Here is a 23,499-nt window from a genome sequence, read left to right as displayed (position 1 = left end):
TGTTAAGGGGACTAAAAGAATAACATTGGCAACATTGATTTTAATAAAAGAAAAATTTTTAACCTAGCGTACCTTTTCGTGACAAATCGGATATTTTTCTAGCGATCATCGGATAATCTAGAGAAATGCGATTGGCAACACTGGCTATATTCTATATGCAATGGTCAGACGGAGTTGGTAATGAATGGCGTTTGCTAAGCAAGTACAAATATGAAATCGATCGTGTGAATGAAAGAGAAACAACCTGAAATATTAGAATACATACAATATTTTTTTGCATAAAAGAACCCTGTTCTAATGGTAAATTTATTAAAACAGTAAAATTTATTAAAATTATTACAATTTTTTTTATTAATAAGGGTAAGTATTAAAAAATTCTTTAAAAAAACTTTGGCTCTAAGTTGGCTGGTATCTGTCGTAGGACTCTAATGCCCCTTTTTTCGAGCAGGGATATGTATGTTCCCTTAAAGTGAATTCCTCTAATTCAGGGGTGGGCAAAAGCCGGACCGCGGGCCGGATCCGGCCCTTTTGCTTACTTTTTTCGTATGCCTGACCGGGTATATTTTCCCAGTGGTATTCCGATCCATGCTTTTTTTCCGGTGGCAGATAATGCTTTTTGGTACTCAAACAGCTAGATCTGGACCTAAGTAGTTTTTAGCGCAGGCTCTTTTGGCCAGCCCTTTCATTGCCATGAACCCAATCCAGTTTGTAGAACGCTACAAACGGTTTGTACTCTTACGCTAGTTTGTAGAATTCCTCTTGACATTCCCTCACTAGCCTATTATATTCCAGCTTAGAACTTACCTATCTCCAATGACCTGGAATCCACACGTATCCATATGACCATATCGGTTACTGATTGTTAAACGCGTTCTTATTCTGATATACGTATTAAGAAAACAAGATTTTAGCAGCGTAACCAAAACATTTAATAATAATTATTATATATAAAAAAAGGAATGATACTGATTAATACAAGCGTTTACATATTGCCTTTGAATACTAATACATTGTTAACGATAAAATCTCTGAACTCTTTGTAAGCAGCTTCGAAGTCGTCGTTGACGATGACGAGATCGAAGTTACCGGGATTAGATCCGTACTCCATCTCACCCTCGGCGAAGCTCAGTCTCTTCTGCAAGCTCTGTTCTGTCTCTGTTTTCCTTTGTAACAGTCTCTCCTTAAGGACGTCCAACGTGGGAGGCCTGACGAAAATACTCCATGGGTTAAGGTCGGTGGTCTTGACTTGCTTTACGCCTTGGACATCGATGTCCAATATACATACTTTACCTGGAATAAAGACAGAAATATTACAAACTGTATTACTCCTGTTTAAGAATGACCAAATCACTCATACAGTAGTTAAAATTCTTGATTCTAGAGATTATGCATTTATTTTTCCATTACGTAATGGTGGATCAGAGGAAAACACTGCGGAAACAGAAGCTTTACAGGAGATAGACCTAACTCCTGTATAAGACCACAAAATATGCAATCACAACCATTTGAAATTTGAAATAACGCAAGAAGTTAGACAAGGAGATAGCTTAAGCTCAGTACTTTTTATAAATATAATACATGAGAGATCCTGTTGTTCCATATGGGATGGAAACAACAACGATTAACAAGAAATAGGAAGATAGCCTTCTGAAATTTGAAAGAAAAATAATTAGAAAAATACTGGGCCACAATGTAATAAGAGAGGGAGAAATACGAATGAAAACAAATGCCGAAATTGAAGAAGAATTAAAGAGAGAAAATATAGTCAGATACATAAAATCGTTTCGCGTAGAATGGATAGGACATATACAGAGACGCCCACAATCAGATGTGTTGAGAAGGATAACTCACTGGACACCACTATGGCCCAGGTGTAGACGAAGATCCAGAAGAAGATGGCTGGATGCTGTAGAAGAAGACATAAATGCAATGAATGTGAAAGACTGGAGAAAGTTCAGTGCAAGGACAGGAAGAAGTAGAAAAGAGTCACGAGAACAGCAAAGACACACAGCAAGCTATAAATGACAGAGGAGTAATCCACAATCCACCTCACCCAAGAATAGGATTTTAAACGCCATGGCGTTAGATATAATCCCTAGGGATTGTAATGCTTAATGAATGAATGAATGAATGAATAGATGAGATAGTATAGGATGGAATAGAATTCAAATGATAAATGCAGAGATATATGCGTATTTGCAGATGACGCAGTATTATTCGCCGAAACAGTAGGAAAATTGAAGCACAATGTAGAAAAATGGAACTCAGAAGCAAAAAAAAACAATCTAAATATAGATAAAGAGAGGACACAGATAATGAAAATAACAAGGAACCAAGCAAAAATAAAGCAAGCAAACATATAAAAATACCTGGGAACAGTAAGAAATCGAGGACAATCTTAACAACAGATTAGGGAGTACAGGAAAACTATTCCAGGCGCTAAATAGAGAATTTCTTATCAACAAAGAAAGATCCTTATCAACAAGGAAAACGAAGATGATGATATATGAAACAATATATAGGCCAAGGTTGACATACGGAGAATAAAAACTTGATTTTAAACATAAGACATCATAGCAGGATTCAAGCAGCAGAGATGAAATACCTTAGAAGAGCGATAGGGACAATAAGGACAGACAGACTCAACACTGAAGAAAGAAACAGACTTAAAATTAAATCGTTACTTGACATAATAAAGGAGAAAAAAAATAGCATGGTTCGGTCATATAACACTAATGGACAGTAATAGTCAAGTAAAAGAGTCATCATCATTGTCTTTGCCTTATCCCTATGCGGGGTCGGCTTCCCTAATTGCATTTCTACACACAATTCTATCTTGGGTCATATCAATAATAATCCCCTTTACCAACACGTCCTGCCTAATCGTCTCCCCCCACGTCTTCTTTGGTCTTCCTCTCCTACTCCTTCCAGAAATCTGTACTTCAGCAATTCTTCGTATTGGGTGATTAACGTCTCGACGTTGAACATGACCAAACCATCTCAACCTATGCTCTCCCATTTTGGCATCAATTGGTGCCACACCTAGACTTCCCCTATTATACTCATTTTTAATTTTATCCTTTTTTGTCACTCCACTCATCCATCTAAGCATTCTCATTTCCGCCACATGCATTCGTTGTTCCGCTTTCTTTTTCACTGCCCAACATTCAGTTCCGTACATCATAGCCGGCCGTATGGCTGTTTTATAGAATTTTCCCTTCAACTTCATTGGAATTTTCCTGTCACACAGCACACCACTCGCTTCTTTCCACTTCCTTCATCCAGCCCTAATTCTACTGCATGCATCTCCATCTATTTCTCCATTACTCTGTAATACCGATCCCAGGTACTTAAAACTATTGCTTTTTACAATCAGTTCACCATCCAAAGATACCATTTTATTTGTATTAACTCCATCTTTAAATGAACATTTAAAATACTCTGTCTTTGTCGTACTAAGTTTTAAACCTTTTTCCTCGAGGGCTGGTCTCCACTGTTCCGGTTTTTGTTCTAAGTCTCTTTCACTATTTCCTACTAACACGACATCATCAGCATACATTAAGCACCATGGAATGTACCCTGTAGTTTCGCTGTTATCTGGTCCAAAACTAATGAGAATAAATACGGACTAAGCACAGAGCCTTTCTTTATTTTTTGAAGCGCTTGAGCCACTTCCTCGTTTGTTATTTTGGTGACCATTGCTGCTACTGTCTCCGTTGACTCTACAGGCTGTCTGTCAAATTCTTCATTTAATAAGATGTCAAAGTACTTTCTCCATCTCTTTTTGACATCCTTTTCGTGAACTAGTATTTTATTATTTTCTTCTCAAGGCAAGTAAAAGAGTGTGTCAAGCCAAACCAATAGGGAAAAGTAGAAGAGGTAGACCAATAAAAGAGTGGAATAGCGTCAGAGCAAAAATATTACAAAATAATGGCAAATCTTGGTAAGAAGCAACACAAATTTAATGGCGAAGAACAGAAAATAATGGAGAAAACCTTCTTCGACACCTAACGGTCGGAGAGGAAGGATTATGTCTGTATGTATCTGAAAGTAACCATCGGAAGTCTTAAATGATACAAGATCATCAGGATAAACCCGTACGCGTCCACGGCTGGACTTAGGTCTCCCTCAGCTCTTTCTCAGGATCCAAATATCAGAAAAGCAATTTGTTACAACTATTTGCTTTGTTTTCATTCACAATTTGAAAGAATGATACTAGTTTTATATGTCAAGATAACACTTTTATTGCTTTAACAAAAATATGTTTTCCAACTATTGTTAAAAAAACATACTCATGTGGTTATTTTTGGAAACTATAAATAACTTAACACTTGTTTACGAAAATGATTCATAGAAATAAACCCATACATTATTACAAATTACTAATCTTTGTAGACTTTTTGATGACCTTTATTACTGGAATCAGGAAGCTGGTTAAAACGGGAAGATAAGATATATATCAAGTAATACGAGAAGTGTGCTTCTTCAGAAATAGAAGATATAGCTAATCAAGACTACTTTCTTTCTCCTCTTCCTTTATATAAGCAATTTTGCTTGTTCGTTGACGGTTGGTTGCCTTTATGGAACATTATCACGAATCTCTTGCGCGGTCGGCCGATACTTCTTCTAATTCTTCTTCTTCGTCATGTTGCTCTGATGTCGTCAATCGTTATTCGATCTCTCAGCGTGTTTCCTGTGATTTTTCTGAGCATCTCGTTTTAGCTTTCTGATGTTTCTAGCATTATCTGTGTTATAGCTATGTCGGATCTTGTTTCTGATGCGTACGTCATTATTGGTCTTGGTACTGTTTGCATAGATTATTGATTTCATCTCACAGTTAATGTGTCGGTTACAACATAATAGTGTTCTTAAAGCATCCTACTAGTTTATTTGCTCTTTGTTCTTGATCTCTTATACCTGCAGTATGTCTGAAGCAATATGGAGGAGAAGGAAATCTTTCTAATGCAATATACAGCACCGGGATGATTGAAAACAGATTGTCTTAAGAATACTTCACAGCAGAACTAGATATATATGCGAAGAAAATCTTGAAAGTCCTGCTTAAACTTTCAAAAGTTATACTCAGATGGGGATACTGTGCATATTTATGTATATTTCATGTTATTTCAATTCTAACGGAGTTATACTTAGTGGAGTCAATGAAGGTGGATATGAGTTATTACCTCAGATTTCGTTGAACCTCCATCGATTTTCATAAAAATTGGTGAGTGGTTAAAGGATACCTCAAGGAACAAAGGTGACATAGTGCCAACTTGCGCTTTTTGCATTTTAGGGGTGAAATACACCCCTTTTTTAAAAATTATTTTTTAGATTTGTGAAAGTGCAGTCACTGTAAGTTTTCACTTATTATGTTGTTGAACCTTCATCGATTTTCATGAAAATTGGTAAGTAGTTAGAGGATACCTCAAGCAATAAAAGATATATAGCATCAACTTGCGCTTTTGCATTTTAGGGGTGTAATACACCCCTACTTTTTAAATTGTAAAAAATGCAGATTTCCGCATTATGGCGCAAGTAATCTCGTTTAATTAAGAAAAATAAATATTTTCTTTATATTTATGTGCATGAATTACATTTTTCTTTAATTTTTCAAACCTTATAGCAACCAAAAATCCGAAAATTAACAAGTCGAAAATCACGAAAATCTCATTCTTCTATATTTCTGAAAGTGTAGTCACTGAATGTTTTCACCCACTATTTCTTTGAACCTTCATCGATTTTCATGAAAATTGTTGATTAGTTAGAGGATACTTCAAAAAACAAAAGGGATATGGCACCAAGTTGCGCTTTCTGCATTTTAGGGGTGAAATACACCTTTTTTTTTAATCATAAAAATGCAGATTTCAGCATTCTGGCTCAAGCAATCTCGTTTAATTAAGTAAAATAAATATTTTTTTACATTTATGTGCATGATTTATAATTTTTATTAATTTTTTAAACCTTATAGCAACCAAAAATCAGAAAATTAGCAAATCGACAATCACGAAAAAAATTAATCTTTTATATTTCCAAAAAGGCAGTCACTGAAGGTTTTCACCCCTGATTTCGTTGAACCTCCATCAATTTTCATGAAAATTGGTAAGTAGTTAGAGGATACCTCAAGAAACAAAAATGATGTAGTACCAACTTGCGCTTTTATCCTGGGGGTGGATGTTACCCCTTCTCATGGGTGAACACTATTTTATTAAAAATAACCCCATAATTAGATAGAGGAGTAAATTATAAGCAAACTTTCTTTTATCAAGTTTATAAATTTTTTATTTAAATAATATTTGATATTATTGGTACAGTAAAACCTGACAATAACGGCGACTAAAAATAGAAAACAATTGGCCGTTATAGAAATGTGGCCGCTAATGCTAGGTTTCCTTTCCACAAATACATAAAATATAATTGAAAATTTATTTATTTTAGTAATTAAAGTAAATCAAATTAAATATAATTCCACAAACAAACGGAACATACTAAAACTAAATTCAATTTACTACAATATAAAACAATATCTATACGAAAAAACAACTACAAGAAAAACAGAATTTTTGTTTGATTTACATTTTTTTAAAACAACATACTATAGCTACTACGAAAAATACGCTTATCACTAAAGTATCGTCGTGCTTCCATGCTATATTCAACAAAACCAACTTGGTAGGGCCTTTAATTAGTTATCGCAAATCAATTTGGCTGATTTTGTCTGCATATATATTATGTTTGAGGAATCCCTTTTTTTTGTAAGACTGGATATAGGACATTTCTCAAGTATGAATTCACATTCATGGTATATCGTTGCTATACAGGGATAATACTCTGTGCAATGTTATGGTACAGGCTACGTTAAATATGAAGTAAATGTGGAAGATATACACTGGTTATTCATTTCAATTTAATTTGATTGTTTTTTAATCGTTTACAATATTTAAAATAATTAAAGACATAAAGTTAGGGATTTCAAAAATAAATTCAGTTCTCACTGACAGGGTGGGAAATAATAAAGTGCCATACAATAGCATTTCATTACAATGCCCATTACAGGCATTACAGGCTGCTCCGTTTGAGAAAACTCATACTCTCAAACTTTGAGAAAACACTCATTCAGTTTCGACCAACCCTTTATTAGCTAAAATTAAACGTTTTGCTAGATTAATAATTTTTAACAATAATAGATTATATTAAAAATCACTTGAACATAAATTGATTTTTTGATGTCAAATCACTACAATTATACAGGGGGTGAATATTGCTATGAAATTTGAAAATAAAAACGTAATTATCTTTTAAACTACTTCTTATAACATCACAAAACCTGATATTTTAAGAAAAAAAACATAGAGGAGAATCCAAAAATGTAAAAATTTACAGGGTGTTCCATTAAACAAAAGATAATTTTGTTTCACCCTGTCAATATGGGTGGCCCTGTATATTTGGAAATGTATTTAAATTCTGATATTATCTATGCCCCAATCTCACCTAAATAAACTTTTTTTGGTATCCCCTATAACAAACGACTAATTGGACTTCCCACAACCTGTATACATACAAAATCTCCGCTATAAAATTTTTTCAAAGAAAATGTTATTGGTTTTTTTAAAATAACTCCGTTAAATTTTGAAATATGAGATTTATCCAAAAACCATTACAAAGCTAAGTAAAAGTTCTATAACACTGTATTAAACATAATATTCTAAATCCTTTATTTTTTTTTAAATACAAGGTGAAAGGGCCCCGGTTACATGGTTCTCGCAGTAAAATTTAGGTTTTAAATGTTTCTATCTCGGTTATTTTTTGTCGTAAAAAAATATTAAAAAAAGAAAAACCTTAAATAAAGTTAAAACTAAAATTTTGTTCTCTACCATTTTTTAAGTATATCGAGTATTTTTGGAGTTATTATCAAAAGAAAATGAAATTCACGAAAATTTGAAAAATTCTAATTTTTTTTTAATCGTATTTTTTTTCAAAAATATGCATTCTAAACCGGTCAAAATTGTTGAAGTTATTACTCATGTTAAAATAAATAAAGTTTTAAATGGGTTACTATAAATTTTAATTTTTGTGGAAATGACGTATGTTTCATTTTTCATTCTTCCCTAAAAAATCTGAAAGGGTCCTCTTATTTCCATCATAACTTGCTTAATTTTGATGCTATCGACTTCTTATATAGCTTTTTGATAGTTAACTTTAAGTACTTTATTAAAATGTTTAACATCTATATTAACAAAGTGCATCCTTTTCCTGTTATTTAAGCTTGAATACTAAGATTTGAGTACTCGCGGAAAAAAAAAATATACATTCAATTGCATATAACTCACTTTGTATATATAATAAAGGATTTTTCGAATAAGGAGCTTATTTATTTTTATATTATCTTCGATTTTGGTAATAACAACTTTTTTGAAGAAACTTATGGTTTTTGAGTTATTTATGAAAAACTGCTTTAAAACATGGATTTTTTCAGGAAAAATCAAAACTTTTGATCATTAATAACTCAAAAACTATTGATTTATTGAAATAACTTTATATAACAAATTTTACTTATAATTTGTTCCTCTATCGATTAGTGGTATTATTTTTAATAAAATAATTTCCACCCCCGAGAAGGGGTGGCATCCCCCCCAGGATAAAAGGGCAAGTTGGCACCATGTCAACTTTGTTTCTTGAGGTATCCTCTACATACTTACCAATTTTCATGAAAATCGATGGAGGTTCAACGAAATCGGAGGTGAAAACCTTCATTGACTCCACTAACTGTATTTTATTAATTATTACCATATTACCATACGGCCGCGGTCCCGATTAATCCGAGTTATCGAGGTTCCACTGTACTATTTTAGATATAAAAGGTTGGTTTTTTGAGGAGTTGTGCGTGTCACAACTCCTCGTGTGTGCTGTCAGTGGTCACAGATGGTAATGATGACGTTTTAATTTGATCAATTTCTTACCTTGGTTGGCGATATCCTGTACTGCCTTCTTACTGGTGCCGTACATATTTTCGCTGAATACTGCATTTTCTAGGAACTTGCCTTCGGCAATGGCTTCCTTCATGACTTCCACATCGGTGAAATGATAGTGGACGCCATCTTGTTCGCCCGGTCTGGGTTTTCGCGTCGTGTGGCTAACGGAGAATCCAAATCTGTCTGGGAATTCCTCCAGGATTCTCTTGACAAGTGTGCTCTTTCCGACGCCAGAAGGGCCGCATACTAGCAGTGGCCGGATAACTGTCGTCATCCTTGAGAATGCTAGAAAAGGAAACATTGTATCAATACATTGATTTATACAGGGTGCGACAGATAAACGGCTAATTACACATATCTCGAGAACTAAAGGTAACTGAATCATGAAAATTGGAATGGAGGTATGTATTTTGAAGAGTGAACTGTTTAATGCAGCGTTTCTTATCCTTTTACCATTTGCGACCCAATTTTCCATAATTATTTTCACCGCCCCCCCCCCTCGTACAATAGCAATATATATCATATGCAATAACAATGTACCTTAAGCATTTTGACAAAAAATTCAACACCGATTCGGAACAGATTGTCTCTTTTCGCGGGAAGTTGCGAGTTGTTTTGAACATTCTCGATCGTCTGCCTGCATCTCCATCTTCTCAGTTCTGACTCTGACCAACCAGTCTTTGTCTTAGTCGAGTCAGTTCAGTCAGTCCTTCTGTAACTGTTAAATTTATTGTGGATGTGTACATATTATGTTCTAGTTACACCCTGTTTCGGTCAACTTTTCTCTGCAGAACAAGCCCAAGGAAGTCACTAAATTACATTAAATTCGTTGATAATTAGTATTAATATAGTAATATAATATTAATTAGTATTAATTTAGTACTCAATGCTCTTTATTTATAGCTCCTTGTCAGTGTTCATGGGTATTTTATTTTGTCAGAATTTTGTTTTGCTTTGCTTTTAGTAAATTAGTCAATGTTGGTGTTTTTTTTTATATACTCACGCCCCCCTAGGGGACGCGCCCCACAGGTTGAGAATCACTGGTTTAATGAAAAAAATATTTTCATCTTTGTTGCTTATAACTTCGTTTTTTTTATGAGACACCCTGTATATTTTTCAATTTTAGAAATATTCACAGTATTCTGAACATTTTTTTATTAATACTTCTTCATGTATATATATATATATATATATATATATATATATATAAAGTGTAGTTCATAATGTGTACAGGGTGTTTGGTAACGAATGGGCCATAGCATAACCTTAGTTACCTGAGATTAAAATAGGTTGATTTAAGCTAACTTACTTAATACGAAAATTTAACTTTGACACCCTGTATTTCGGGTATTATCAGCTTTCGTACTAAGGTAAGTTAGCTTAAATCGACATATGTTAACCTCAGGAATCTAAGGTTAAGCTATGGCCCATTCGTTACCAAACACCTTGTACAAAGTTCAGTATCCTCTAATGTAATTTGAATAAAATTTTAAATTCCTTACTAACTTATTAACCATATACAGCTTTATCGTTTATAGCAGTGATTCTCAATCTATTTGAGTCATGTACCACAAAATAGGTACTTTTTTATTATTTTTGGTACCACCTACCTGAAATACCCATCTAGCTAGGTAATAGGTAATCTAATTAACTATAACAGTGGTGCTGATTTTGGCTGTTTTTGTATTTTCTGTACCACCGCAAATAATGAAATGTAATGAAATGTACCACATGTACCACAGATTGAGAACCGCTGGTTTATAATGTAAAGATGCCTTGTTCATTATACAGGGTGCTGTCAAAATTGGCATAAACCGGGATCCTAAATTTTCGCCTAATTTTGTTTTTTCAATGAGTATGTGATTCATTATTTTAGATATCTCACTATCGATCTGTATTAGTGTTCCCTATACCTACCTCTTGCAGTTTTCAAATAGATTAACTTATACATTTTTGTCACAAAAAATTTATTTATCAGGCCTATGGAATTTTCAGACGAATGTCAGTTATTGTTAATGTTTAATAGTAACCTTGTTGAGTGACAGTTATAATAATAATTTCCCCAATTTTCCTGACAACATAATGTTAGCTCACTGAGGATATACAAAGCATGATTTACTGGAATCAAATTGTAATAGATAACGAACCCAGTTCAGAAACTGAAATCAGGAGAGGAATTAGGCAAAGATGTGTTATGTCTGCATTACTACATACAGGGTGAGTGGGGAGGAACGCGCCAAACTTTAAGGCTGTATAATATACGTAAAAATAGTCAAAAATAACTCATATGTTTTTATTCGATTTTCATTTGTTTCCGAGTTATGGGGTGTTAAAATTTTTCTTACAAACTGACGATTTATCTATTGCTCTAAAACCGGTTAAGGTATGTAAATGAAATTTGGTGGGTTTTAAGACATAGTTATTGAGCATATTTTGACACACAATTAAGAATTTTATATTCACCATTGGCGCGCGTACGGATAAAGGTCTGAAATTTTTTAAAGAAAAAAAATAGTACGCCACTGAGATATTTCAAATTAAAAATTATTTTTGAATTTCCTGTTCAATTTCTGACAAACCATCTATCTTCATGTTTGCCCATACGACGCTTCGTTTTGATGCAAAAAATAAAATATCTTAACGCGTACAAAGTATTCGAAATAAGTTTCTACACATTCATTATTCATATAGAAACTTCGTTGAAAACTTTGTGTAAGCGTTAAGATGTTTTTAAGATGTTTTATTTTTTGCATGAAAACTAAGCATCGCATGAAAAAAAGGGAAGATAGATTTTTTGTCACAAATTGAACGAGGAATTCAGGAAATATTTTTAATTTGAAATATTTCAGTGCGTACCATTTTTATCTTTAAAAAAATAGACTATTACCCGTACGCGCGCCAATGGTGAATGTTATTGTGTGTCAAGACATGCACAATAACTATGTCTTAAAACCCACCAAATTTCATTTGCACACCTCAACTGGTTTTAGAGCAATAAATAAATCAGTCAGTTTGTAATAAAAATTTTAACACCCCGTATCTCGGAAACAAATAAAAATCGAATGACAACACATGAGTTATTTTTGATTATTTTTACGTATATTATACAGTCTTAACGTTTGGCGTTCCTCCCCACTCACCCTGTATAGTGAATCCGTTGAAGAAGCATTACTATGTAAAAGTGAAGGAATAATAATTAACGGAAGATCTATTAATATCATAAGATAATATGTAGATGAAGACGAAAGGATTGATATACCTGGGAGGCTAGATTTCAGAAAATAAAAACAACAAATAATACTCCAGGCTGTGGGTGAAAAATAGGTCGATTTCAGGATATAATTCAGGAATTTTTGAAACCTATCAGGTGTTGTAAAGGACGATGCCAGGAATAACTTCTACTAAAATGTAACCAAAAATATTGTGCGCTTTTTTTATATTGCGATTTTCATTTGTTAAATTTGCAATTTTTAAAGATTTTTAATTTTGCAGCTTAGGATGTTGATTTTAGGGAAAAACTTTTTAATAGAAAGTTGTAGTAAATTAAAAAACCTACAATTTGAGCTATGGTAAGTCTAATTTCGTTTATTGGTTATTGCAAAACAGCCTGCGAAAGGTCCAAAATGGCCGTTTTTTACAATTACATTATTTATTGTACAAATCATTTTTTTTTTATATTTATTAAAGCTTTAAAATGAAGATCTTTCAATTCCAAACATAAAAAAAGTTGTAAAGCCAGATTAACGAATTTGTTGCTTAGATATTATAAATTGTTTATCCCAAGAGGTCAAATGTCGAAGGCTATAACTTTTTGAAAAAAAATCGTAGAGAATTGGTGAAACATCCAATCTCCTTCTAAAGAGTTATATTTTCATATACTGATGTAAATAAATGCGTAAAACATTTTTAAACCTCTAATTTTTGGGTTTGAAAATAAGGGGGCAAATTTCGTTATAAACGTTTAGAGCTGAAGCGGCCCTGTACATCCTATGAGTTTTTAACTTACAGATTATTGTTGCTGAAGACGAAACGAAGATTTATAAAAAAATAAAAAATTTCTACGACCAACTGAAGCCGGGATAATTTTTGGGTTTGAAAATAAGGGGGCAAATTTCGTTATAAACATTTAGAGCTGAAGCGGCCCTGTACATCCTATGAGTTTCTAACATATTCGTTTCGTCTTCAGCAACAATAATCTGTAAGTTAAAAACTCATAGGTACAGGGCCGCTTCAGCTCTAAATGTTTATAACGAAATTTGCCCCCTTATTTTCAAACCCAAAAATTAGAGGTTTAAAATGCTTTACGCATTTATTTACATCAGAATATGAAAATATAACTCTTTAGAAGGAGATTGGATGTTTTACCAACTCTACGATTTTTTTTTTTCAAAAAGTTATAACCTTCGACATTTGACCTCTTGGGATAACCAATTTATAATATCTAAGCAACAAATTCGTTAATCTGGCTTTACAATTTTTTTTATGTTTGGAATTGAAAGATCCTCATTTTAAAGCTTTAAAAAATATAAAAAATGATTTGTACAATAAATAATGCAATTGTAAAAAACGGCCATTTTGGACCTTTCGCAGGCTGTTTTGCAATAACCAATAAACGAAATTAAACTTACCATAGCTCAAATTGTAGGTTTTTTAATTTACTACAACTTTCTATTAAAAAGTTTTTCTCTAAAATCAATATCCTAAGCTGCAAAATTAAAAATCTTTAAAAATTGCAAATTTAACAAATGAAAATCGCAATATAAAAAAAGCGCACAATATTTTTGGTTACATTTTAGTAGAAATTATTCCTGGCATCGTCCTTTACAACACCTGATAGGTTTCAAAAATTCCTGAGTTATATCACGTTTTTTCACCCACAGCCTGGGGTATAAGGGCCAAGATAAAATAGCAAGAAATGCGTTTGTAAAAATAAAAACAATTCTCTGCAACAAAGACCTTAAATTAGAACGGAGAGTAATAGCTCTGATTAATAAGAGCTTTGAGATGGTACGTGTTTTCGATACTACAATACGGACTTAAAAGCTGGACATTGCAGCAAGAACACAATACCTAAATAAACTACAATTATTTGAAATATGATGCTACAAAAGAATGCAGAGCAGCGGTAAATAGAATAAAAATGTGATGATGATATCCATATTATATCCAACTTCCAATTGGTAGACAACACTTAAAGAAGAAGAATATTTCTACATCAAATTTTAGAACAACACCAAAATACCTCACAACTTGTACCGATAGATCAAAAAATGCCTTCGTGAAAACCAAAAAATATAAAATATCCATTAACATTAACACTATATGCAGAAACACTACCTTCACAGTTGAGGAAATAGCAATGTAAAAAGAACTAGAATATGTAGAACGAGAAGACTACCAGAATGCAATTATTATCTTTACACATATTTCTAACCTCATGTTTAATTTTTTAAGAATTTATAAACGTATTCCCAAAATATCCCACTATCTCAGTATGTATTAGGTTTTAAAAAAATGTTTATTGCGTATTGTTCACCAAAGCACGTGAACACAGCATGTTAGGCCACGTGTTTCTATTTACATTGTTTTTTTTTGCTATTTAATAAGAACGGTGCGAGTAAGAACACAAATAAACACAACACAATTTCAAAATATCTCAAAAATGCTCTAGATCGTATTTTTGAAGCTCTCAAAATCCGTATTACTACCCCTTTCTTGTGTAATTTATGTTTTGTCTAAATCTCCGTCAAAACACAAACCAACAATAACAGTTTATTAGGTAATTGTTTATGTCTCTTACCAAAAGAATATGTTGTTATTTCCAGCTTCATTTTGGTGGGAAAACATGAATACACACTACTCAATTACAATGAAGAATACTGTATTGAGATCCAACACAAGTGTATTTAAACCTCATTATCAATGTTTATACGAACTTTAATATTTTTTCAAAAACATGCTAACAATTATGTATAATTTTCTGGTTTGGGCACGATAGCAGCCTGGCGTTATCAGTGGCGGTTAATTTTTTTAATTATGGATAGAATAGAAATTGTAGTCAGTATTTTTAATTGACAATGTCAACAAAGGGCAAATAACGATAAAACATAGCTGCACTATCATTGCAACTATATTTTTGCTTCAAAGTGGCGTAGGCAATTCGTAGATATAAGTGGTTCATTCTGATAAACAGTGAGATCTTGGCCTTCACCTTCATTAATAAATAATAATACAAGCGGGCCAATCCAAAACGGGAATTCCGACAGTATTTAGGTAGTCCATGATTATTCGCGCAATATTATGTGGACGCGCATTATCCTGCATAAATAAGAAAGTATCCCCAACGAAAGGGGCGTAGAGGACAACATTGTCGTCCAGATACTCTCCGTTGAAAAATACCCGCCCATACCTCTGCCACCAAACGGCGGCGTTCTGGGTGAAATACAGCAAGGTGCAATATCGTTCGCGGGGTCGCGATTTTACAAAATATACCCGCTCTCAGCACAAGCTCCGCCTCCTAGGCATACGTCATCCAGAACTGTAAAAATTTCTACCCGCTATCAACACATCTTATTAAATATACCCGATTCCAGCACATACGGTGCCATTTGAACCTTTTAACAAACTATTATGCAGTAATCTTGAGCGAGGTCGTCAGTTTGTTGGTGGTCATCGTTTCATCTAAATACCTATGAAAAATAATGTCTGAATTGTATTTAAGAAAATATTTAAATCTGCACGATGAAGATGTATGTACAGTCGAACCCGCTTATTAGAGTACCGGTTATAGGAATATCCCGGTTTATGGAATATAAATTCGAGGTCCCGAAACGTTTCCATTTACTCCTTAATAAATTTATCCGTTTATTGAAATACGTATTAATAAAACAGTGCCGCTTATTAGAATATATTTCAGGTCAATGAATAAATTTTTACCTACAATTTCGAATTTCCTAAAAACTCAAATTATGTCTTGTATTATGGCTTTTTTCGCCAAGGGCTTCGAAGGCCTGTAGTGCTGTTTTATTTAGATATATTATTTGGGTTTGTCAGATAGGTAATAAATATTTTATTGCGTTGTTATGAGTACCAATTCAATCGTTTACCGACAAATTCAGTCGTAAAATAAATTCCTTTGTCTACAAACTATACATATTGCCACCCACTTGCCTGTTATAAAAATTTTAGGAAACAGTTCGCCCATCCTAATCGCTTGTAAAGTTATAAAACGTTTTCGGGGTGGCCAAACCATTGTAAATTTTTCTAATTTTTATAATTCAGAGCAACAAAAGAGACTAGTATTTTTTATAACAAAAAAAACAAGCTACCGATTATTTTTCAAGACTAAACAAATAATTTTCTTATTAAGTATATTATGTATTTTAATACGAAAATATTTACATAATCTATATATTGCATACATTTCATATTAATTACTGTATGAATCCACATAATATAATGGAATTTGGTTTTTTAATAAATACGTTACGCTATTGTATTATAATATTATTGTTATAACATAGTATGTACTATTATTACGTATATTCGGTACACTTATTACGGCTAGCCACCAATGATCGGATAATAAAATATCCCGGTTATAAGAATATTTTTGCTTGGCACGAAGGCTATTCCAATAGGCGGGTTCGACTATATTAGAGACTGAATCATGCTGTGATAATTCTAATTTTAACGTGAGCGTACGAGCAAATCTTATATAGGCTGAGCTGAGAGCGGGTACGGATAGTTACAGTCTACAGTTGTTCTGGATGAGATATGCGTAGGAGGCGGAACTTGTGCTGAGAGCAGGTATACTTTGTAAAATCACCTCCGGGTCTCCTCCATACACGTTCGCGTCCGTCTAGGTCTAGATAATCATAAGTAAAAACGGGTCTCGTCACTCGTCAGAAAACATTACAACACTCTATTGCTAAACAGTCCAGTCTTTGTGATCATTCGTAAATCTCATCCTGTTATTGATGATCAGATGTTAATTTAGGGTATGCTACTGGCTTACGAGAACGTGAACCACTTTCATGTAGGACTCTTCTTACAGCTGTACATAAATATGAGTTCTTAGAGCTGCTAACAAATGACTAGCCAGAACATTTGACGTTAAAGAGCGGTTCCTCAATGCGGAAGTCTTAAAAAAAACGTACATTAAACGATCAACGCTGATCTCTGCACTGAGCTCTTTTTCTGCCTGATCCTCGTCTTCTAGTGTGTTCTCTAGTCTGACGATACGTTTGTTACTTTGTTTCTCATTTTAGTTTTATTGCTGTGTTTTTGTACATTTCCTTGGTGACTTTTATTAAGATATTGCTTATATGTATTTCCATTGCTTCCCGCAGTTTTGCTACTGGTCCTTATGTTTGTTACATGAAGGTTAGGTGGAGGCTTCTTCCTATGTTGACTTTAATGTAAAAAATGATTTGCACACGAATCCACAGAACCCACAGTTTTTCCTGTTCTTCTTGTTGCTGATTTTTCTTTTTAGTTAAGTTTTTTGCGTATAAAATATTGAACGTTGATATTAGGTACTGCAATTCGACCATTAAAATCTCCAATAAAACGTTTTCTTTTTTATTTTCTATGTTAATAAATAACCTTTCTAAATTCTTCAAGTCTTTTCTTCTGTTTGATTTGACCATGTGTGGGAGTACCTATATCTCTGGAGGAAAAAATTTACGGGTTGGGGATTGGGACAGTGGGGGACACCAGCACGTGGTAGCACCTGTGTGCAAAACATGTAATAGCCCCCAAAACATAGGCAATTAAAAAAAATGGCTAAAAGTTCTCTAAAATAACTCTAGTGGCGACCCTTAATTGAAGCGTCTGTGTGCGCCACACACCTGGACGGCGCGGCCCTGGATGGGGATTCCAGTCAATAACAGAAACATAAAATGTAGATACCTACGTTGTAATTTTCAGATGACCAGATTATCTTGGTACAGGACAAAGATGATAATACATGACCGTAGAATTAAAAGAGGAGTCCCAGAAAGCAGGCTGACTACAAATATGAGTAAAAAATGTCTGTGTATAGGTGAAGAAACAACAGATCTAATTTTAGGAGAAGACATGAATCTGAAAATGACAGATATGCCTTTACAGAATAAGAAGGAATTTCAGTAAAACTCATATGCTTACCCTTACGCCACGAATTTTCGTTTTCTTATTGACAAACTCTTCTGTCACTTCAAATTAACAACAAACATCCAGTATTTCCTTTTTAAAAAGTTTTTAGAATTGCATAAATTTCCTTGTTGACAATTTGAAGATCTTGATTATGTGAACATTATCGTCAAATTCTCCCCAGCAAATTATCGTAAACTCACGCTGTAGATAATTACATGTAGAAAAAAACAAACATACAACTTTTGTTTATCTTTTTCGATTTATTATTACTTTTATTATTTACTTGGCAAATATATCCTAACATATTATTATGCATTAATTTTTAAGATCAGATACCTTGAAAATAGAAAACATTTATAATGTCGCAAAAGCCTTGGTCGTCATATACAGGGTGGCTGAACAAAACGAAGCAGAGGCATTATCAGGAACTACGGCAACAGTTCAGCAACAGGTCAATTTTTGAGTAAAGGGGAATTAGGGCAGTCAATGAGGGTATTTGGCTCCGAATTCCATCCTACTACATCGATTTACTTGATATTTTCACAGTAAGTAGGGAATAGCTCAAGAAACAAAGTCTACCCTATGCCGATGTGCGCTTTTATCTTGGGGGTGGTTCCCACCCCTCCTCGGGGGTGAAAAATGCTTTGGTTAAAATAGCCACGGAAGAGGCTAGAGAACCCAATTTTAAGCAAACACTGTTCTATAATTATATTTTGAAATCTCAATACTTTTTGAGTTATTCGTGGTTGAAAATTGGCCATTTTCATTGAAAAATGACATCTTTTCGGACGGATTTTTGCGAATAACTTAAAAATATGCATCTAACAAAAAAACTATATAAAATATTTCTGTAGGTTATATAAAAACAAAGAGATTCGTTCCTTCATAAATGTTCTAGTTAAAATACAAAGAGGGATATGGTAGGTAAGAAGAGTTTGTTTTTTTGCTGCTTGCTCAAATCGGTGTATTCAACTTGAAATAACAGAGAAACGGTCGATTTTAGGTGTATAATGATACTAATAACTTTTGTAGTTCTTGAAAGGCCTTTAAAATGAGCAATACTATATGTTGATTAAATTCAAACTAAGCGAGATATTCTGCAGAAAAGTTTATGACTAATGTATTTTAATAAGAAATGAGAAGTATATTTAGCCCCTCATCGATCAGAATTTAAATACATCATTTTCCTTCTACAATACTTTTTATTGTAGTGTTTTTCTATGTTCAAAAAGTTGGACTGGATTAAAATGAAAGGACTTTAAAAAAAATAAGATCAAATTATATAGCGCATTTTTAAATTTTCTTAAAAATCTTCTTTTTCCTCCATGTAACTCAAAAAAGATAAGAGATACGAAAAAAATATACCACACAAAAATGTAGGGCTTTTTCAGATAAAAATTTTCTTTTTATTTTTCATTGCTGTATCTCTTATTATTTTCAAGTTACATGGAGAAAAAGGAAGATTTTTAAGAAAATTTAAAAATGCGCTCTATAATTTGATCTATTTTTTCAAAAACCATTTATTTTAAACCCGTCCAACTTTTTGAACCTAGATATAACACTATAATAAAAGGTATTGTGGAAGGAAAACGATGCATTTACATTTTGGTAGAGGGGGGTTAAAATTACTTCTCATTTTTTCTTAAAATACATTAGTTATCAATTTTGTTTGCAGCATATATCGCTTATTTTTAATGTAATGGACCTCCAATATAGCTCATTTTAAAGGTCTTTTCAAGCACTACAAAAGGTATTAGTAGCATTATACACCTAAAATCGACCGTTTGTCTGTTATTTCAAGTTGAATACACCAATTTGAGAATGTACCAAAAAACAAATATATTTTCACCTACCATATTTCTTTTTGTATTATAACTAGAAGATTTGTGAAGGCAAGTGTCTCTTTGTTTTTTTTTATAACCTACAAAAATGTTTAATATAATTTTTTTAGTTAGATGGATAGTTTTTAAGGTATTCTCAAAAAACCATTCGAAAAGGTATTATGTTTCAATAAATAACCAATTTTCAACCGCAAATATCTCAAAAAGTATCGAGTTTTCAAAAAAAAATTATAGAACAGTTTTTACTTAGAATTAGGTTCTCTAGCGAATTCCATGGTAATTTTAACCAAACAATTTTCCACCCCTAAGAAGGGGTGGGAACCACCCCCTAGATAAAAGCACACATCGGCATAGGGTAGACTTTGAATTAGGAGATAAGTAGAGGCTCGGCCCAAAATTTCAATAAAATCCATGCAGTAGGATAGAATTCGGAGGTAATATCCTATTCTTGCTCCCATTGACTGGCGTAAATACATTTTCCGGTATTTTTGAATTCGAGTACTTTACTTTCACCCCCCAAGCCAGGCCAAGAACGACTCTAACGCCAGTTAAGTTAAGATTGTCAATGTTAAGCCCTACAATAAAGGCCCTCTGAGATGTAGCACCCAATGTGGACAATAAGAAAAAAGGCTAAACTGCCGTATTCGACGATTACTGTACGCATACACCAACATTCCTTCCATGCTCTTCAAACCCCTGATTAGCAACGACTATGGAATTAGTGAATATATGCCTCTTTTAGACCCAGAAGTCTTAACCAGTGATCTGGTCCCTCTGTGACGTCCAGAAATCTGCGCTCGATGTCCTTGGTCTGCCGAGGAGTCTGAACGCTCTTTAAAACTGCAATATGTGTCCTACCTTAGAATCTGTTGGTCCTCCTAAGTCACTTAGTTGGGATACTCAGCGAATTCTACGTTATCTGTGCGTTTTTGAGCAATAAAGGAGGCTTTTAGATCAGCTACAGGAAATTTAGAACTTAACTGACACCGTAAATTCACGAAAACTGAATATATCTTTCATCATCCAGCCTTCTGCATCCAAAGTTGAACATAGGCCTCCCCTAATTTCTTCCAGTTCTTCAAGGTCTGGGCTTCCTTTTGACCTCGTCTGTCCATCGTGTCGGTGGTCTACCTGTACTTCTTTTGTCTGCTCGTGGTCTCCACATTGTAATTTTTTGGGTCCACTTCCCGTCCTTCATTGTGGCTACATGGCCTGCCCAATTCCACTTCAGCCATGCTATTCGCTCTTTGGCATCTGTTCTTCAGAGTTCCTGATGTCTGCCCTTCTGATTTCCTCGTTTCTAACCCTGTCTCTGAGTCAGTTTAAGTAGTGACCGTTCCATTCTTCTTTGGGCCACTCTTCTTTTCATCTCTTCTTGACCATGATCATCTTTATCACCAAACAATTCACCCAGCCACTGGTTTAAATATCTAGGCATCACACTGTCTAGCTACGGAAAGGTCAAAACACAAGTGAAAGATCAAGTGAATAGAGCACACAGAGTCACAGATTGCCTGAATGAAACAATATTTTTTTGTACACCTGTATGATGTTTGTATACTGCTATCTGGTCACAAATGACCAATTATCAGTTATTCTCTGACCTAACTTAATAAAAAACAACTAACATGCAATAACATCACAGCACTATGCTTTGCTTTTTACACTAAACTGTTACACATTTACACTAACTCAAATGGTTTTGTCCTCATGAGTCTTCTCTTTAGTTCAGTGTTGTCAAGAAGCTAGATAGCCTCGACATTCACATGACTATACAGCCTCTGCTCGTGACTTGCTGCTGTTCTCTTGATTACTTCGGTCACAGTTTCCATACCCAGGTCCTGGTGGAGGTTGCTGTTACGGATATACCAAGGAGCATCAACAATGTTCCTCAGTACTTTGTTTTGAAATCTCTGGATAATACGTAGGTTACTAGCTTTGGTACAGCCCCAGAGTTGGCACCCACATACCCATACTGGCCTCAGTACTTGTTTGTAAATGGATAATTTATTATGAATGGATAATGTTGAATTTTTTCCAATCGTCCAATACAATTTCTTATACCTTATATCTAGCTCCCCTCTTTTCTTTTTGACATGGACTTTCCAGCGCAGCCTCGCGTCTAGGGTGATGCCCAAGTATTTTGCTGATGTTGCATAAGGAACTTGGGTATCATTTATTCTAACTGGTAAATTTTCTATTTTTTGTTTGTGAAGTTAATGTGGGCCGATTTAGACTCATTTAATTTTATTCGCCATTTTCTGGTCCAGGTTTGTTTGTATTAACTGAGAGTTGCAACTTATCAGTCCCTTCTTCACTAGTGTCTCCTATCGCTAGTATAGCTGTATCATCAGCGAAGGTGGCAATAGTGTTATGCATTAATTCTGGACCAGGACCGGACCTAATACGCTCCCTTGTGGCACGCCAGCTTTGATCTCCCTTAAATCGGTATACACTTCTTCTTGTTTAACTCTGAAATATCTATTCGCAATGTACCTATGATTCTAGGATTTCCTAATACTGTTTAGGCATGAACGTTCTTAGTTTATAGTTTAAACCCTCATGCCAGACTTTATCAAATGCCTGTGCTACGTCCAAGAAGATTGTAGAGCAGACTTTCTTTTCTTCTAATGTTTTTTCTATTATATTTGTGATTCTGTGAACTTGATCTATAGTGGAATGTTTATTTCTGAAACCAAATTGATGATTTGGTATAAGATTTTTTCTTTCTGTTATTGGTTTTAATCTTTTCAATAGGTGTTTTTCAAATAGTTTTGACATCACCGGAAGGAGATGAAACAATATAGAAAAATAAAATTATCAGGCAAAAAATGAAAGGCCGAATTCACAAAACCAGACCAATAATGATATACGCTACAGAAAAACACAGAGAGGACAAAAAGAATGCTAGAAACAGTAGAGCTGAAAACTCTTCGAAGAATCGATGGTAAAACACTATGGGGCAGATCTAGAAGTCCAGATATACTACGTAGATGCAAGATGAAGAACATTTAAGAACTGGGTAAGAAACAGAAGAGTAGAATAGAACGACCACATAAGCAGACTGACGACAAATAGGCAAGTAAAGACGGCGAAAGATGGTTCCCCAATAGAAAGACGATCAGTGGGAAGACCACGAAGAAAATGATGGAACGATAACTTACTGGAGGCACATTGAAAAAACAGAGAGAGTCATGTCTACACAAACAGAAGACATACGCTCCTTTCACACACTAAGAATTTGAAAAGTGCGACGGTTAGAACGCACGTTGACATTCCAATAGTATCTGGAGCAATCCTATGGTACCTTTCTCATTACACCGCCGCGCCGTTGGAATGTTCGGTGTAATATGAAAGTTACCATTGGATTGATTGAGCCACCATTGCAATGTCATCTTGAGTTCTAGCGAACGCACGTTTAATTTCGCTAAGAATTTGAACGTGTGATGGTTGGAAACGTACGATGACATTCCAATAGTGGCTCGAGCAATCCTCTGGTACCTCTCTCATTATACGGCTGTTGGAACGTTCGGTGTAATGTGAAAGTTACC

The 23,499-nt window shown here is 34.1% G+C and overlaps 2 protein-coding genes across 9 annotated transcripts in view; one reads left to right on the top strand and one right to left on the bottom strand.

Annotated features, from left to right (window-relative positions):
• Positions 1 to 23,499, top strand: part of LOC114337986 (thyroid receptor-interacting protein 11) — a 270,838-nt gene that overhangs the window by 118,946 nt on the left and 128,393 nt on the right. The window lies entirely within an intron of this gene.
• The window catches only part of LOC114335610 (guanylate kinase), a 345,069-nt gene continuing 322,475 nt past the window's right edge, over positions 906 to 23,499 (bottom strand). For 7 of the 8 annotated variants that reach the window (XM_050661128.1, XM_050661133.1, XM_050661134.1 and 4 more), the window contains exons 2-3: positions 8,958 to 9,254; positions 906 to 1,290 (exon numbers count right to left, since the gene is read on the bottom strand). In XM_050661128.1, the coding sequence (XP_050517085.1) occupies positions 983 to 1,290; positions 8,958 to 9,254 (605 nt within the window). In that variant the 3' untranslated portion in view covers positions 906 to 982. Of the gene's footprint in view, positions 1,291 to 8,957; positions 9,255 to 14,769; positions 14,934 to 23,499 lie in introns of those variants that run through there. The other variant, XM_050661129.1, reaches the window with a different exon arrangement.

Source organism: Diabrotica virgifera, chromosome 9 (genome assembly GCF_917563875.1).
Source record: "Diabrotica virgifera virgifera chromosome 9, PGI_DIABVI_V3a".
Taxonomy (NCBI): Eukaryota; Metazoa; Arthropoda; class Insecta; order Coleoptera; family Chrysomelidae; genus Diabrotica; species Diabrotica virgifera.
Note: the sequence above shows the minus strand (reverse complement) of the source record. Positions and strands in the feature narration are given on the sequence as shown.